This window comes from Marmota monax, unplaced genomic scaffold, assembly GCF_021218885.2.
Source record: "Marmota monax isolate L192 unplaced genomic scaffold, Marmota_monax_Labrador192_F-V1.1 WCK01_AAM20220418_F8-fsc00109, whole genome shotgun sequence".
In the NCBI taxonomy this organism is placed as follows: domain Eukaryota; kingdom Metazoa; phylum Chordata; class Mammalia; order Rodentia; family Sciuridae; genus Marmota; species Marmota monax.
In genome coordinates this window covers 2,924,700-2,942,531 of record NW_026695229.1, presented here as the reverse complement: position 1 = coordinate 2,942,531, position 17,832 = coordinate 2,924,700, and the positions used below count along the sequence as shown (strand labels likewise).

General features: G+C 31.9%; 1 protein-coding gene across 2 annotated transcripts in view; it reads right to left on the bottom strand.

Annotated features, from left to right (window-relative positions):
• Cdk13 (cyclin dependent kinase 13) overlaps positions 1–17,832 on the bottom strand; it is a 99,143-nt gene that overhangs the window by 22,265 nt on the left and 59,046 nt on the right. For both annotated transcript variants that reach the window (XM_046437912.2, XM_046437913.2), the window contains exons 6-9: positions 15,253–15,442; positions 13,932–13,988; positions 1,636–1,737; positions 1,462–1,539 (exon numbers count right to left, since the gene is read on the bottom strand). In XM_046437912.2, the coding sequence (XP_046293868.1) occupies positions 1,462–1,539; positions 1,636–1,737; positions 13,932–13,988; positions 15,253–15,442 (427 nt within the window). The remainder of the gene's footprint in view (positions 1–1,461; positions 1,540–1,635; positions 1,738–13,931; positions 13,989–15,252; positions 15,443–17,832) is intronic.

The following is a 17,832-nucleotide window of genomic DNA, read 5'->3' as shown; positions in this document are numbered from 1 at the left end:
CAAAATCCTATGTTGATGGTATTCAAGAGAAGGGAACTTTGGAAGGTGAATGGATCGTGAGGGCTCCACTTATAATTGGTTTATTCAAAGAATAGTTTTTTATAAAAGCAAGTGCTCTCTACTAGCTTAGTCTGCCTTCCTGTGCCACCTTGGAACTTTGCAGTTTCCAAACAAGCATGATGGACCTTATCAGATGCAGCTACCCAATCTTGAACTTCCTAGCCTTCAGAACCATGAGCTAAATAAACTTGTTTTTTTCATAAATTACCTAGTCTGCAGTATTCAGATACAACAAAAGAAAATGGACAAGATACTCCCTTCTCTTTGTGATTTCATTAAAATTCTGAGCTTGGAAAGCTCCTTGGCCAAGTCTGGGACATATACTTCCATTTTCAAAGAGGCAACTGGCTGAATTAAAGCAGTATTAGTTTCTGGCTTAGGTATTTCTGATTATAGCCAAATTGTGTCCAGAGCAAGAGCAGGTTCTAACTGGACACTCATCTTTCACTAAAGAGCCCTACAGTTTAAAAAAAAAAAAAAAAAAAACTCACCAAAACACCAAAAAGGTTAATACTAAGGTTTTGGAATTCTGGTGGTTTTTATTTATTTTGTTGTTGTTGTTGTTGTTTTGCAGGGGAGGGCAAACCCCCAAAGAAGGTCTATTTTTCAATTCCAAAGATCTTCTTTTTAAGTTTTCTGTTTCTGAATAATACCTTTAAAATTTATCAGATGAAGTTGTGATCCTTCTGATTACTATTTGTTACTTTTATGTTTGTTTTGTTCAGTTGGCAAAGTAAAATTCTATAAATCTGTGCCTATTAACATTTTTCCTAAGACTTCATCCTTACTCTGAAACTCATTAAAGTCTTATAAGTTGCAAGTTTATATTCTTATATATATAAAAGCAAAGCCCCTTTAAATATTATTTTTAAAACTAAGATGAAGAAAAAGTTGACTTAACATGTATGAATAACCGATTATGAGCTGGATTCTATGATAGGCTCCAAATGGTAAAGACCGATGCTAGTGGGTATATACATATTTTGATGGGTATACATATATAATATACACATAAATATACCATGGTGCATAGAAAATAGAGTATTTCTTTACAATATTCTAAAACACTTGTATTGCATAAAGGAAAAAAAATTTTTTTTTAACGTGCCTACTATTATTTTTTCTCCTATTTTGTATTTACTTTTACCTCCTAATCTTATCTTTAGGGCCTCAAGTCCTGTAATTTAACATCCCCTTCCCCCAAGAAAAAAGAACTAGAGACTTTAAGATCCTTAAAGCTATCAAAGGGCCTACATTCTCATTTCTCCTCCATTTAGCAGCCATTAGCCTTCAAGAGAACCATGCTGTCCTCCTCCTGCAAAGACAAGCTAGAAAAACTTTTAAAATTCCTATGGAGTATGACATACCCCAACCCCACAAATATTATCATCAGCAGCTTACCTTATTAATTCTAGCTGCGCAAGTTCCTGATTTGCTTGAAATATAGGTTTTTTAGTGAAGAGTTCACCAAGGATACATCTAATGGAAAAAACACCCACCATTAACCAAATGTTCTGATTTAATCCACTACCAAAAGTTTTAAGTAGAATAAACCAATTAATGAGTCTATCTTACCCGCAGCTCCATACATCAATAGCTGGTGTGTATCGTTCCTCTCCCAACAGCAGTTCAGGTGGACGGTACCATAAGGTGATAACTTTGTTGGTATATGGCCGACTAAAAAACACAGAAAGCACTCTTTAGAATTAGTATTTGTAGAAGTAAAAGAGATTGTCTTAGAAAAATATCACTTTGAATTATCAAAGCAGTTCTACAATCCTAACTAAAATCACTTTCATCTGCCCACCAAATGCAGATATATTAAGGCATCTAACAGAGGATTATAAAATGCATCAGAGAGAAACCTGATTAACTAAAAACTTCCTTTATATATGGAAATTAATAAGAAGTAGTTGGCTGTTGTTAAGTGTAATTTGGTTAAAAGGAAGCCATTGTATCAATTCAACTGTTAAAAAATGTTTTCCTTTTCATAAAATATTTTAAAAATTAACTTATTTAAAAGGGAGTTCATTGATTTTGGCCAAATCTGGCAAATTACTAAGAGATGACAAGACTCAAATTGGGATTTCCTAACAAAAGTGGTGGAGTGGATTTTTTTTCTTTGTAGTTTGTTGTTGTGGTGGTGGTACTGGGGATTGAATGCAGGGCCTCATGGAGGCTAGGCAAGTGTTCTACCACTGAAGTATACCCTAGCCCCTAACAAAAGTTTTTAACTGTCCAAGTCTTCGACAAAACTGCATTAATTTTGACCCACTCTGGGTTGTGAACAGAGAGTACAAAAATGTAGTCTACAGAAACTGGGGTCTATCCTGCAAAGAACCACTAAAAACAGATATGGCACTTTAATCAGATATTTTTGTGTGTGTGTGACCAACTAAAAAGAAGACATACATACGGTAAAATCTTTCTTTGCCATGGAAGAGATTATCTAGCGAAGTTATATTAGAGTTAAGTTGGACCATCATAGTAGAAATTGTCTGGCAAAGTCAAAGTCTACCTGATACACATGAAAAAAGAGGGCCCTAAAAAGTCAGATGCTTTTAACTAATCCATGGTTAAAATATATACTTCTGGGTGAATACATACATCATAGCAAATTCCCCTGAAACACTATATTCCACACCCATGTACCAGGGATTGGCTTGGATTTGGACCAGTTTGGGGAAAAGAAACATATAATTTATAAAGCAATTCCCTCTTGCCAAATATAGACCTGAAGTCCCAGACATTGAAAGATCTGTCTGACTTGCTCAGCACCCACACAGCCACATTTCTCCAAATACTTTTAAACACTAATAGTAAAGCCATTAATCTGGGCATCACAGCATTATCATAGATAGGAATGCATTAACAATGTTTCAAAGACAGAAGAAAATTTAGATAGCTTTGGTAAAAATTTAAAAGTCTAGATGTAAATCTGTAATGGCAAATTAGGATTAGACTTTTCTAATATTAATGTATTTTTCTTAGTCATTTTTGTTTATTTACTGGAATAATAAGGAAGCACCTTAATCTTTAGCTACTCTAAATCATTCTGTAAAAATGTTTACCTTTTTATGCCTTTGCTCCTTTGAAATTGTAAAACCCTTCCCAGTTTTTCTCATTTAAATCCTGTACTTCCTTCACAACATAGTAAAAAATCCATCTCCATAAATTCTAATTTCTATTCATAATAATTGATCTTCATATACTTACCACTGTCTTCAACTCTCTTATATTTTCTATCTTCCCAGGAAGTCAAAAGAACCCATACCATTCTTTAATATGAACCCTCATACAAAGCCCAGAACAAGGCCAGGCACCTTAATGTATGTGGCCCTGTAACTTTAGGTGACATAGATAAAATTAGCTGGATGGGAGAACAAAACTTGTGAATATCATGATGAGTAGTTTCTAAGATATTTCAAGGGTCTATAAGCATTTGAAAGTTATAGTCATGTTATGAAAGTGCAACTGAATAGCTAAGTCTAAAATGTTTAAATTAATATAAATCTATCTGTAAATAGTTAATTTTATTTTTACATAAAAAGTATAGAATTTGAGAAACTATACAAATTCAGGTAAAATTTTATTGAAAAGAAATATTTAAATAAAAGATCATTCTATACACTATATAACAAACTCCAGGAAATACTACATAGTCATCTTTAACAATTAAAACTAGCTTAATTTTTAATGACCTCATCAAATTCAGAACAGTTCATTTTCAAAAAATGATTAAATGCAAAACAAGATGAAATATACTTCTAAGCATACAGCAAATATATTTAATGTATATATATTACTGGCTTTTCTGAATATTTCTAAAAATTACTTTCTGTTACAAATTTTCTATCAGTTTAATGATAGATTCCAATGTTTTGCCTCTACAATCCTAGGAATTCTAGAGATTGGAGAAGAAGGAAAGGGAAGATGAAATATGGTTATGGTCTTCCCTACCTTAGGGCTTTCAAGATTATAAGAAAGGGGGAAAAAAGAATCATATAAAAGAATATACTAAGCTAGCTATAAAATGCTTAATTTTTCCCACAACACATATAATAAAATCTGTACTGGTTCTTTTATATTGTAATTTATAGTGATTTTGAACCGAATAAGGAGAGCCACAGTTAACTGGAAAGCAAATCTGGGATCTCTATTATCCTATCTAGCTTCTGAGATCAAAAATCCAGGAGTCATTCTTGATCCCTCTTTCCCTCAAATCCTAAATCTAACTCAACAGCTATAATCTGAATCAGTCATTAAAATCATTTCATTGGTACTAATGTATCAATACCTTCACTGGCTTCTTCCCTCCAACCCTAACCTTCCCTCAATTCTTTTAAAAACTTTTTGTTATTGCTGTCTTTAAAGCATAAAACCAGATCTTATCACCTACTTGTTTCAAAGTATTTTAACAAGATTTCCCACTGCAACAAAATAAAATTTACTTCATTTGATATCATTGTACACTGATATCAATGTACACCAACTACTATCAGGATGGGCATCTTTATGACCTTTAAACTTTCCAAGTCTGTTCCCAGGCTACCCACTAACTCAATACTTCTACTTTTTAATTCCTATGTTCTTTGCCCAGGCCTTCTTCAGGTTTTTTCATTCTCATCACTCAGGTCTTACCTGCAATTTACTTCCTTAAAGAGGTCCATCCTAAATTGCCCTAGAGAAAATTATCCTAGCTACCACCATCATTTTCCCATATGGGATGTACAGTCACTATTTTATTTGCTTTGTAGTACGCTTATTACTTTATATTTTAAATTTTTTTCCTTTGTCCCACCCTTTCAAAACTTCTCTCATCACCATATAAATGAGTTCATCTCTAATATCTAGCCAATAGTATTATCAGATCCATGTCTGGCATAGAGTAAACATCTTTTATTGACTGACTTATGCCATAACCACATAACAACTAAGATAACCGTTTTTTGCAGTTCTCCTTTTCTATTTTCAATTGTTTCCCAAAGAAAAATAACTTTTAAATCCCTGGATTATCATATTGTTATAGAAAAATGAGACTAATTTTTTCCAATTGATGCTTATTAAGATCACTTTTCTATTATTATGCATGCAGATTTATAAGTCCTATAAGTACCTACATCAAAACACATCCAAAAGTAAATTTATTACCTTTTGCTGCAAATTGCTTCTCTCTCTTCCTGCTTCCTGTCTCAGCAAACAGCATCACCATTTGTGGCAGAGAACGATAGTTGTCCTCTAAAATTTGTTATTCCTTTTTTCTATGGCAGCCGCCCAGCTATGCTACATTTCCCAGGCTCACTGTAGTGACATGTGGCCATATGACAAATGCTCTCCAATGGAATGGGAATACATGTGATACGTGCCATTACTAGGCCTGGCTCATCATAACGTTTCTCCCTATTTTCTTACTTCTGGCAACAGCCTTGGAAGGCATTTGTAGAAGATGGCAGATCATCCAACCTGGTTTCCTGGATCACTATATGAAACAATCATCATTTGACCTGATGATATGGTTAAATATTAATGGTAAATTAGGTAAGCAACAATTATTTTATATCATTAAGTGAGAAATATAAATTCTCATTCTTTATACAGCTAATTTTGAGGTTCTTTGTTAAAATAGGCTTAGCCTATCCTAACTAATAAACCATTTATCCAGATGCTATGAGAGAAACCTTACAGTAAGAGAAGAGACTGGGTTGTGGCTCACAACACATATTCAATCACCAAGTTTTAATAATTCTCCAATATATACTTATGACATAATTTATCTCTGATACCTATGCCCATTCCCTAGTTTCAGCCAGAATCATCCTATCTAAATTTAATGTAATAGTTTTCTAACTGGTTGTCCCTGTTTCCAGATTTAAAAGACCAATTCTCTTTCCAAAGCACAGTCAAACTGACAGTGTAAGATATAATGTTAATGTGTTACAATTTTAGTATTACTTCCTTCTGGTGAATATCCACAGAAGATATATAAAATAATTTATTTGGTTCATGACCCAATCACATTGAACTTTTGGTTCCCTGAAATAGCTAAGCAAATGAACAATTTCTAAAGCAAGGAGATAAAGCCAAGGTACATTGTTCAAGAAGTGAGTGGACTTTTAATTATGCTTCAAATATTTTCAATAAACTGGTTTCAAAAAAAATTGATGAATATTTACTCAAAATCTATGCAAAATAGGTACTATGCCTCACTTTCTACCTTATTATTTGATGAGAAAGAAGCAAACACTGAGAAAGTATGCAGACAGGTAGGTAGAATTAGTAGAGAACAGGACAATTTTGTGCATCATCCCATTCAACAGTTTATAGTACTATTGAGAAAATATTCATGTTATCACTAAGATATTGTGTTTATAAATGTAAAGACAAAAATTGAGAGATTGAAATTATCTTTTGAAGCCTTCTGGCTAAAGTCTAAATCCCAGGAAAATTAATGCACTGTTATAATATGAGAACAGATCATCCAAAAGTAAGTAAATGAAAACTCAAGAATCCTCAAAAATGAACATTCCAAACTTGGGTCTTCTAGGTTTAGCCACCCAATGTCAACATCCTAAAGATCATAAAAAAAAAAAAAAAAATGATAAGCAAACTGATGTGATAACACATACAGGATTCCTTTTATTTTTGTGAATTAAAAATATTTACATTCTTTTCCTATTCTTTTCACAACAAATAAGTACCTACTGAAGAAACAGAACTAAAAAAAAAAATCAGGTTTTTAGATGTTGTACACTTAAAAAAAGAGCCTATGAAAGAACCATTCTAATTTATTTCCATAATTAAAGATAAATTGAAAGCAATAAATTATATTACATGGCAGAACACACCCCCACATCATCTACCTAAATTAGAAAAACTAATTAGTAACTCCAGTAAGCTATAATTCTTAGGTGGCAAAAATTAAGCTGGAACGTGATGGTGCTTGACTGTAATCTAGTGGTTCAGGAGGCTGAGGCAGGAGGATTGCAACTTCAAAGCTGGCCTCAACAACTTAGCCAGGCTCTAAGCAACTCAGAGAGACCCTGTCTCTAAATAAAATGTAAAAAAGGACTGGGAATATGGCTCAGTGGTAAAAAATTCCTAGGTTCAATTCCCAGTACCACCTCAAAAAAGCTTTTTCCTCTGCAAATCTAATTACCATTTTTTTTTAAAGAACGTGCATACTATCACTTTATCAATGAGGTAAACTAATATTTTTTTAAAAAATCTTTGACAACACCACCTTCATGGGAAATGTCAGGTAATTTTAAATAATGCTATCAAAATATATCTTATTTATAGATTTCTCATTAGATGTTTAAGAAACTTTAAAGCTGCTTAAAAAACAATGGAATCCAATAAGACTCAGAAATGGAAATACCATACAACTTGCTAACCTGCTAGGAAGGCTAGAACTAAAACATATGTCACTTAACAAAAATAAAATATTACATTTGGAGAGTAAGTAAGTAGAGAAAGTAAAATTCAGTAGACCTTCTGGTACCAAAGAACTCCAAAAATGGTCATTAGCCTAATGGTACCTTATAAAGTTCATCTAATAGGCCCCTCAGGAACACTTCCTAGAAGATACTTTTAGATAATGAAGGCTGGATCCAGAATCTTATCAGAGAAGCACTACACTATAATGAAAATAAACTATCTTAGGCTAGGGAGGTAGCTCAGTGGTAGAGCACTTGCTCAGCAAACAGGAGGTCCTGGGTTTGATCCTCAGCACCACATAAAAATAAACAAATAAAATAAAAGCATTCTGTTCATCTACAACTACAAAAAAAAAAAACTGAAAAAAAAAAAAAAGAAAGTTAACTATCTTTCTTTCAAAAGACCTCAGTTCATTCCTCATTCTATCACTGTGTTGGTTGTGTGACGATGCAAATGCACTTAAATTTTCTAAACTTCAGTTTGCCCTAACATGTGCCTAAGAGGACATGTCCCATCTCAGAGGACTTTCTCTTAATTCTTGGGAAAGGAGGACTATACATAATAAGGTACCATACACAAATGCTATTCAAGTTTGTTCTTTCCTTTGCTTTTTAAAATATTTGTTAAGATATTTAAGTATTTATACATAACAAATATTTATTGAAACTCTGAGCTGGACAGTGTACTGCTTAAGCATGGTTAGTCTAATAAAACAAACAAACAAACAAAAAACATGGTTGTAGTGCTTAGAGTCCTAAAATCTGGAAAGCAATATAGAAATAATGTATATATATATATATATATATATATATTGCTTTCCAAATTGTATTGTAAGTATTACATAGTACAATTAATAATATAATCGGAACAAATGAAGGAAGATGCATCCAATGATGCCTGTGTGATTCACAGCAGATTTCAAAGGAGGTAACACCTGAACTGCACACTAAAGGAAAAAAATTTGCAGGCTGAGGCAATAAGAGGTATAACACAATAAAAAAGTCTTAGACAGTGACAAGGTATTTCAGAGCACAGCATGCTTAGGGAACTGCAAATAGTTCAACATCATTACTATCTGGAGTGCTGGGAATGCCATCAGGTAAAAATGGCAGGAGAGAAAAAAATTAGGGACAAAGAGGTTGGAAAGCCAATAGAATTCTATTTACAAGGATCATATGAGACACACCTGTGAGAGTGACTGGATAACTAAAACAGAATAAAGGAAAGGAGCAAAAATTTTTTTTTATGGGAAGAGATCAGAGTGGTTTTGAAACCAAGGTTTAATTTAAAATACCCCAGATCATACAGGTGAAGATGTTTAGCAAACACAAAGGATTTGAGATCAGAAAAAAGACCAAAGCCTGAAATTTATATTAATAAGTGTTCAACATTAAGAACATGGGTGAGACTTCCTCAACATGAGGAAGGGGCAACATTGTGCTCCAAAAGAACTAAATTGCCTTTCCCGTTTTACATGATTTAAAATGTAGACTACCATATGTACACCAGAGGAACTACAATTTAATTTTGATTATCTAATTAAATATTAAATCAGTGATCTAAATGAACATATCCATTCCTGAAGCTTGTTTAATTGTATTATTGTTAGTCCTATGTTATTACATAGTAATCTTTTATGACAACATGGTTTTTGTCCAATGCTTCTTTATTACCTGGATCCCCAACAATTCCCTGCACTGATTTATACCAGATTGGGATAGTTTTCTCCTGGATCAGAATGAGGGATTTACTGTAAATACATCTGATGTTCTAGGGCACATAAAATTTAAAAATAGGATACAGATGTATACTTAGCAGTAGTGCATTTGCCTAGCATACATGAGGTCCTGGGTCCAATTCCCAGCACCACATAACAAGCAAGCAATCAAAAGACCTCCAGAAGTATGCATATGGTCTGCCTTAAAAATGACATAATTATAGACTGAGTGACAAAGTAAGTACACAAGCAATAATGACTTGAGTTTAGGAAGCAATTTTTAATGCTGAGTATTTTCATCTAGTCCTTAGATGAGTATCATAAGGTCCTACTGTTTTTCCTGGTACCAGCTTTGAGAAAACAGTTTTGCTTTTAATTGCAACTTTTTAGAGGGCCACTAGATGGTGATATTGCCTTCAAAACGGTGTGTGGGAGGGTGGTATTGATAAACTAGTGTTTTATAACTCAAAACTCTTTTACTTACCTCTCTTTTCTCCCTCACACAAAAATGCAGTAAACTGATTACTGTTCAAAGAATCTATTTTATTTTGACTGCAATTTTTAGAACCATAAAAGATGCTTTTCAATACTATGTAAGTAATGGATTTGGAGATTTTATTTTTTGCAGTACTAGTAAGTGGAACCTAAGGTCTCATGTATTCTAGATAAGTGCTCTACCACTTAGCTCCCCTCCCCTCCCTTGGGAGATTTTATATCGAGAATAACGAGGCTCAGAGAGGTTAAGTAATTTAACTAAGATTCCACAACAGATTAAACAACAATGCCAGGACTAGAACCAAAAATTCCCTAATTTAGGATGTGGATTTTATGTTCCTTATATATCAAAAAAGTAAACTTCATATTTTCCTCTCAGGAAATGAAGTTAATTTTAATTTATATGTCATATGGGAGACACACGACACACACAGAGGAACTCCATCTTTTAGTAAAACACTGTACCTATAACTTCCTAATAAAGACTCAGAAAAGGGGAAATACTATGACTCAAAGATTCTGGGAAAGTTGCACAGAATCTTTGAAAAGAAGAGCATTAGCTTTTTAGGCTCTAGAATTTTTATTTATTTCCTCAACTAACCAAGCCTATTTCTCCAATGGATTTTAAAGAGAATAACTGTTACTTAAAAAAGAGGGGGTGGGCTGGGGTGGTGGCTCAGTGGCAGAGCGCTTGCCTAGCATGTGTGAGGCACCGGGTTCGATCCTCAGAACCACGTATAAATAAATAAAATAAAGGTTCATTGACAACTAAATAGTACTGAAACATAGGTTATATAGTTCTATAGTTTCCAATGTTGAACAGAATAAAGTGTGAATATTGATATTCAAAATGAGGAAATAATTCAGGTTTAAAAATATTACTTCTCACCATACACCTTCCTAACTTTAAATTAGTGACTCTCTTTCTTTCTTCTATTATAGCACATGTAACAGGGAGGTCCATACTGATTACAGACCGAAAGTACTAGCTATAATTCTAACCAGTTTTTCTCACAATTAAAAAAAAGGCATATCAAAAATTAAATGGGAGTTGTGGTTGATGCTATTACAGTAACAGGCTGAAATCTGCTCTATTTTAAAATGAAAAACCTTACACTAAATTTTTAAACACTTCAATTATTCTATCTATCTATCTATAGTAGCTAACTAGAAACTATTTCAAAGTAACTTAAAATGTACATGGGTACATTACAGTAAAATTTCTTTTAAAATCAGAGTGTTATTAAGATTCACTGGAAGAAAATATATATTTTGAAGGCATTCTACAAAAATAAAGCCTATTTCTCCAATGGATTTTAAAGAGAATAACTGTTACCTTTAAAAAGAGGAGGTGGGCTGGGGTGGTGGCTCAGTGGCAGAGCGCTTGCCTATCATGTGTGAGGCACCGGGTTCGATCCTCAGCACCATGTATCAATAAATAAAATAAAGGTTCATTGATAACTAAAAAAATTTTTTAAAAAAAGAAAGCTTACTATTAAAAAAAAGAGAGAGAGAGGGCAATTTAAAGGAGTATATAAATCTCTTAATCAGAATAAGACATTTGCTTATAAAACGACACCAATTATTTCTCTTATAAATTTCACCGACCAGAAAAATTCAATTAATATTACCTGAAAAATGCAAAATTAAAAGATTTAAATTTTCTGCTTTTCTAAACTCAAAATTCCTCCATGAATCCAACAGGGTAATAAAGAACATGGCCCAGTAAACTGTCATATTTCTGACACTTCACTGGAAACCAACACTACATTTAAAATAGAAATCAATGGGAAAATAGAGTTTTGATTTATAAAATATGGCTTAATAGTATTCATTGAAACGTAATAAGAAAATAAAAACAATGAGATTTATACTTAAGTACAACAAACATATACTTGTATTAAGGATAATATAATTACAGTGAAATCTCAACCAGTTAAGCAAACAAAATCCTTAATTAACTAAAGTGTTCCCCTAAAAAAATGCACAGAAATTTAGTCATTCAAAAATGTCATACCAATTAAGTTTTATATTAAGTACACATTAAGATCAGCTTTTCTTTTCATCTTCTACAAAAGGGCACTATTACACATGATGGAATAAGAAAAAAACTGAGAACAGAAAACCTTGAACTATACATTGCCAATATCTTCTGACTTTTAGTCATTCAATCCTTAATAATAGCAAAGATATGGAAATAATGTAAGTGTTCATTAACAAATGAATTGTTAAAAGAAAATATGGGGTGTGTGTGTGTGCACACACAATGGAATACTCTTCTTCTTAATAGAAGGCAATTCCATTATTTATGACAACAGAGATAAAAGTGAAGGGCATTATTGTTAAGTGAAATAAGCCAGCAACAAAAAACAAAGCTTGCATGATATCACTTATATGCAGAATATAAAAGAGTTGAACTCATGTAAGTATAAAATACAGTGGTGGTTACCAGAGGCTGAGATTGGGATTAAGAGTTGGTCAAAGAACATAAAATGTCAGTGAGACAGGAAGAGTAAGTGATCCTTTGGACAACATGGTGATTCTTAACAGCAATATATTATATTCTTGACAACTGCTGAGAGGAGACTTTAAGTATTCTTACCAAAACTAAAAACAAACCAAAAACCCTGAGGTAAGGCATGTTACTTGGATCCTTTAGGCATTCCACAATATACGTATATTGCAAAATGACACATTGTACACAACAAATATATACAACTTTTATATTCCAATTAAAAACAAGTTTTTAAAAAGAAAGTCATTCAATCCTGTCTGGTTATCAATTTTCACAAATGCAAAATGAGGAGCATTACCTTTTTAGGCTCTAGAACAGTTTTATAAAACAGACACACACACAAACACACCAAAAATCCATACAACCCTTTCTTCAAATATTAACTCTGAGTACAGTGGGTAAAATAAAAAGAAAATGACTCTCATAAAAGTAGATATAGAGAACTAAGACCCCTGTCCAATCACAACTCTGTTCATAAAATACTCTCTGGGGATTTTCTCCAAACTCTCAGATCATTATTTGAAAACCTTTACACTAGAACAATAAACAATGCAAAGATTTTTCACAATGATGTCACAGGTACCGCAAAATTAAACAGATTTTTCACTCTGAAAAATTCAAACAAAAGAATTTTTATTTATTTCCTCAACTAACCAAAAATTAGCAAAGATTCACTGAAAGCAAACACCTATTTCTAAGAAATTCAATCAACTTATGTTTCATTACTATTAAAAGGTGACACTAAAGAAATGACACAATTGCCATAAAATTTTAATATATAAAGATATATTTATATATCAATAAATCCAAAAGTAAATAAGATTGAGCTAAACTGACCAAATTTTCATGAATCTGTTAATTTCAGAGTTTATTTGTGTAAAAGCTGCTATTTCACATAATATTTTATTTTTGAAATTCCATGTTAAAAAGTCAAGCAGTAGAAAAATTCACCAGATGACAAAAAGTACTTTTCTTTAAACAGTTTTAGCTGCTATATACTAACAAGGCAAGTCATATTTCTCATCACCAGACTCAAAGGAAATCAAATCAGATACACACCTAACTTTAGCCACAGAAGCTCTAACATTTTTATGTTTTACACATATAACTTCCTCATAATATTTTGCTTAAAGAGTTTCAAGTAGTTATCAAAACAAAGAAAAACAAACAAAAACACAACTATAGACATAACACACACAAAGTGAAGTCTAAAACAATAATTAAAATGGTATTTGACAGCTGGAGTGTAAGATCAGTGGTAGAGCACATGTCTGGGTTTGATCCCCAGCACCACCACCCCTCACCCTCCGCCAAAAAAGAAAAAAGTTTTTTAAATGTATAATTTTAAAAACATACATTAAGGTTTCTTACAAAATACAAAAATTAAGAATATCTTAATGTCTGGATCTGCATCAGAAATTAGCATTAATTTTTAAAATTATTTGAAATTCAGTCATATTTAAAATTGCATATTTTAACAAAACTATATTTACCTGTGCCAAAAATCAATTATTTTTAAATTGACTACATAAAATTTTATAACTAGGCAATCCAATATAGTATAAAGTGTCATTATTTTGTGTATTTAAACATGAAAAGTTAATGTCATTTTAAAAAAATACAACAATTAAAAAATAAGGTGTTTTACAATACAGATTCTAAAAACAGACTTCAGTGTCTACAATGTTCATATAAGAGTATTCTTACCTTTCTTCTGAGCTATACAAACGAGCAAGTCCAAAATCAGCAAGCTTTATCTGCCCTCTGGTGGAAATAAAAAATGGACAACAGCTGTTATTCTACTCTGAATTGATAATGTAGATTCATACTCTATTCCTTGAACTAATCAAAAAGACACATTAACTTTGATTACACTGCAATACTGCCAATGTCTTACAAGAAAAGTCAAGCAGTAGAAAAATTAACCAATGACAAACAGTACTTTTCTTTAAACAGTTTCAGCTGCTATTACTATTATAGTAGTTGAGGCGTCCATCCATAGCTATGGGTTCTCAATCTGCAGATTCAACCAATGCAGATTAAAAATATTGGGGAAAATGCATCTGTACTAAACTTATACAGACCTATTTTTCTTATTATTATTCCCTAAACAATACAGAATTATCAACTATTTGCATAGCCTTTTACTGTGCATTAGGTATTGTAAATAATCTGGAGATGATTTAAAGTATATGGGAAAATGTGCTAGTTATATGCAAACACTATGCCATTTTATATAAGGAACATGAGCATTCACAGATTTAGGTCAAGAGGGGAGGAGGTTCCTGAAACCAATCTCCCATGGGTACCAAAGAATTACTCTGTTACTATTATTACTATCATTATTATAATATAGTATTAGTATAATAGTAATTTTGCTAATGTTCAGTTTGTATTTAGAAAAGTATACTTCAATGAAAATAAATGAGAATTTTCATTACTTAGGAATAAGACTTGAAAACTTTTTCAAGTCGATAATACTCAAGAAATGTCAAATCATTTAAAATTTGTTTAATTTTCCAGTTCTTAGTGGGGTTGAGCACACAGAACATTTTCTATTAATTAAAATCATGACCAGGCATGCCTCATATAAACTAACAAACAGCAACAATTATAAGAGTAGCAATTACAAGAGAACTACCAGAGCTGAGGTTATGCAGTTACTGAAATAGTTAACATAAGCTTCATACACAACTTCAAAAAAGTTCACTTTCTAATTGTGACAAATGTTTAAAAAAATTCTAAAAATCAACATGTAATGTAAAGCTGAAAGCCTATCGGCAATTATTAGAATACTCATGATATTTTAAGAAAGGCAACTAAGTATTATTATATGTACATTACAAACTATACTGGAAGTGAATTTAATTAAATATATCTAACACAACTTTAGAGGTAGCCCAAAGCTGTAATGTTGGTTACATTAAAATAGTTTAAAGCAATGAACTAATCTGAAACTCTTTACAGAATCAAGGTATATAGTATATAACACTTACTTTAAACATATATATCAAACTCATATCCATACCTATTATTTAGAAGGATATTTGAACATTTAATGTCTCTATGCAAAAAGTTCTTCTTATGACAATAATCCAGACCTTCCATGAGCTGTCTCATAAATGACTTTATGTGATTTTCATTAAAATGAACCAAGCCTGATTCCAGCAGTCCCATTAGATCATGGTCCATATATTCAAAGACCAGATAAAATGCACCTAAGAATGAGAATAATTACTACATTAAAGACTTTTAATTTTACAATAACTCTTGTATAGGTACAAAGTATAACAATAAAATACTGCTGATGGGTGGGAAATAATTTTTGAAAGTGCTACTTTATCACATTAATCACATTCAAATTTTTCCAAGAATGTAATAAAAAGGAAATACACAAATTAGTTTCCTTTTCCTAAAGAAAGTTTATGATAAAAATTAACTGAGTATAATTAATGTAAAATAAATTGTTAAATGTTTTAGACAAACTGTCTCAGCAGAACCCTCCCCCCAAAGTAGAATTCATTAAAAGAAACTGAAAAGTTGTTAAAAGAACTGCTTTTAATAAAAAGGGGAGTGGTCCCAGATGAACTTTAGACAGTCAAGCTTTCAATAAACATACAATTTAATTGTTTATACAGCTCCAGAGTTCTTGAAAACATAGAAGTTACAACTTTATTTTCTAAAACTAATGTGGTTGTGCAACCAAAACATAAAATAGCACTTAGTATAAACACATAAGCCATACAACTGTACTGTACTGATTAAACCTTAAAACTTGTACAAATTGAATCCAAAGCTATATATTAGAATATCATAATCAAGTTAAAGTTTCATTTATCAATTCAAGAATAGAAAAGCTAACAAAATGCATTACAACTATCTGAGAAAAGAGAAAAATTCTTAACATCATGGTAAGTAACTAGTCATAGTTCATAATCGGTTCCTAATTAAAAACAGCAAAATAATTCCCAGTAAATATGGAACAAGAGGATTCTTTCTTCAAAGTTCATTATGGTAATGAATGAAACCTAAAACCAATATCACATTGAATAAGAAAATATCAGGTATTGTACACAAGACAAAACCTTCATTATTACTAACTCTGTTCAGAGGAAACCTTACACAAAAGGCCTATTACCTGGGTTCCTTCAAATCTCATATATTATTTAGAGCTTTCAATCAAAACTTATAAGATAGGTTAAAACAGTCTTAAAAAACAAAGTAAGCAAAGGGTCAAAATAGCAGACATACAAGAACGTTTTAAAACTATGATAGCTATACTAAAAGTTCTAGTGGAAAAAAAGTGAACAACAGGTCAGTGCAGACGGCTACCATAAATAGAGAACCAGAAACTCTAAAAATTCAAAAGGAAATGTTCAAAATCAAAAACACTGTAACAGAAATAAAGAATACCACTGATAGACTCATAACTATACCACATTTAGCCAACGAATAAATGAGGACTCATAACTATACCACATTTAGCCAACGAATAAATGAGGTTGGGGCTGGGGTAGTAGCTCAGTGGTAGAGCACTTGCCTAGTATGTGTGAGGCAATGGGTTTGATCCTCAGCACCACATAAATATAAATAAATAGAATACAGTATTTTGTCCATCTACAACTAAAAACATATTTTTTAAAAAAGTCAATGAGCTTGAAGATATGTCAATAGAAACTTCCAAAATGACATTCAAAGAAAAAAAAAGAACAAAGTATACAATGAATAATTACAAGAGGTGTTATACCAGAGGAGAAGAGAGAAGGAAACATCAGAAATATCTGAAGCAATGACAGAAAATGTCCCTAAATTAATGGCAGATACCAAATCACAGATGCTTCCTTATACACCAACGATGAACAAATGGAATTTGAAATTAAAACCATATATGTATAACATCTATAAGGAAATATTACAAAATTCTAATGGAAAAAAATAAAAAATATAAACAAATGGAAAAATATTTCAGGTATATGAGAGGAATACTCAATTTGTCAAAGTGTCAGTTCTTCCAAATTAAAATTCCAGCAAGTTATTTTGCAGATAAGCTTATATGGGTAGCAAAGAAACAAAACAAAACAAAACAAAAAAACTGAGAACACCACCACAATACTGGAGAAAAGATGGAGAATAAACTTAGAGCTAACTGACTCTATCCAACTTTAAGATATACTATAAAGCCACCATAATCTACATAATGTAACAGCAGTGAAAAACAGGTAAGTCGAAAACATGAAAATAGACCCTAAAAAAAATAGTCAAACTTATCTTCGACAAAGCAGCAAAGGCATTTCAATGGAGAAAGGATAGTTTCTCTGCAAAAGCTGCTGAAACAAGAGGACATAAGTATTCAAACAAAAATGATTTTACATAGATTTTATACCTTTCACAAAAATTTTAAAATGAATTTTAAATTTATGGATTTTAGGTTTCATGGTGATTTTAGATACAACACCAAAATCAAAATATGTGAAAGAGAAAATTAAGTTTGTACATTGTTAAAATGTAAAACTTCTCTCTTTGAAAGGCCCGATTAGGAGAACGGAAAGACAAGTCAGAAACTAGAAGGAAATCTTCACAAAATGCACAGCTGATAAAGATTGGTATG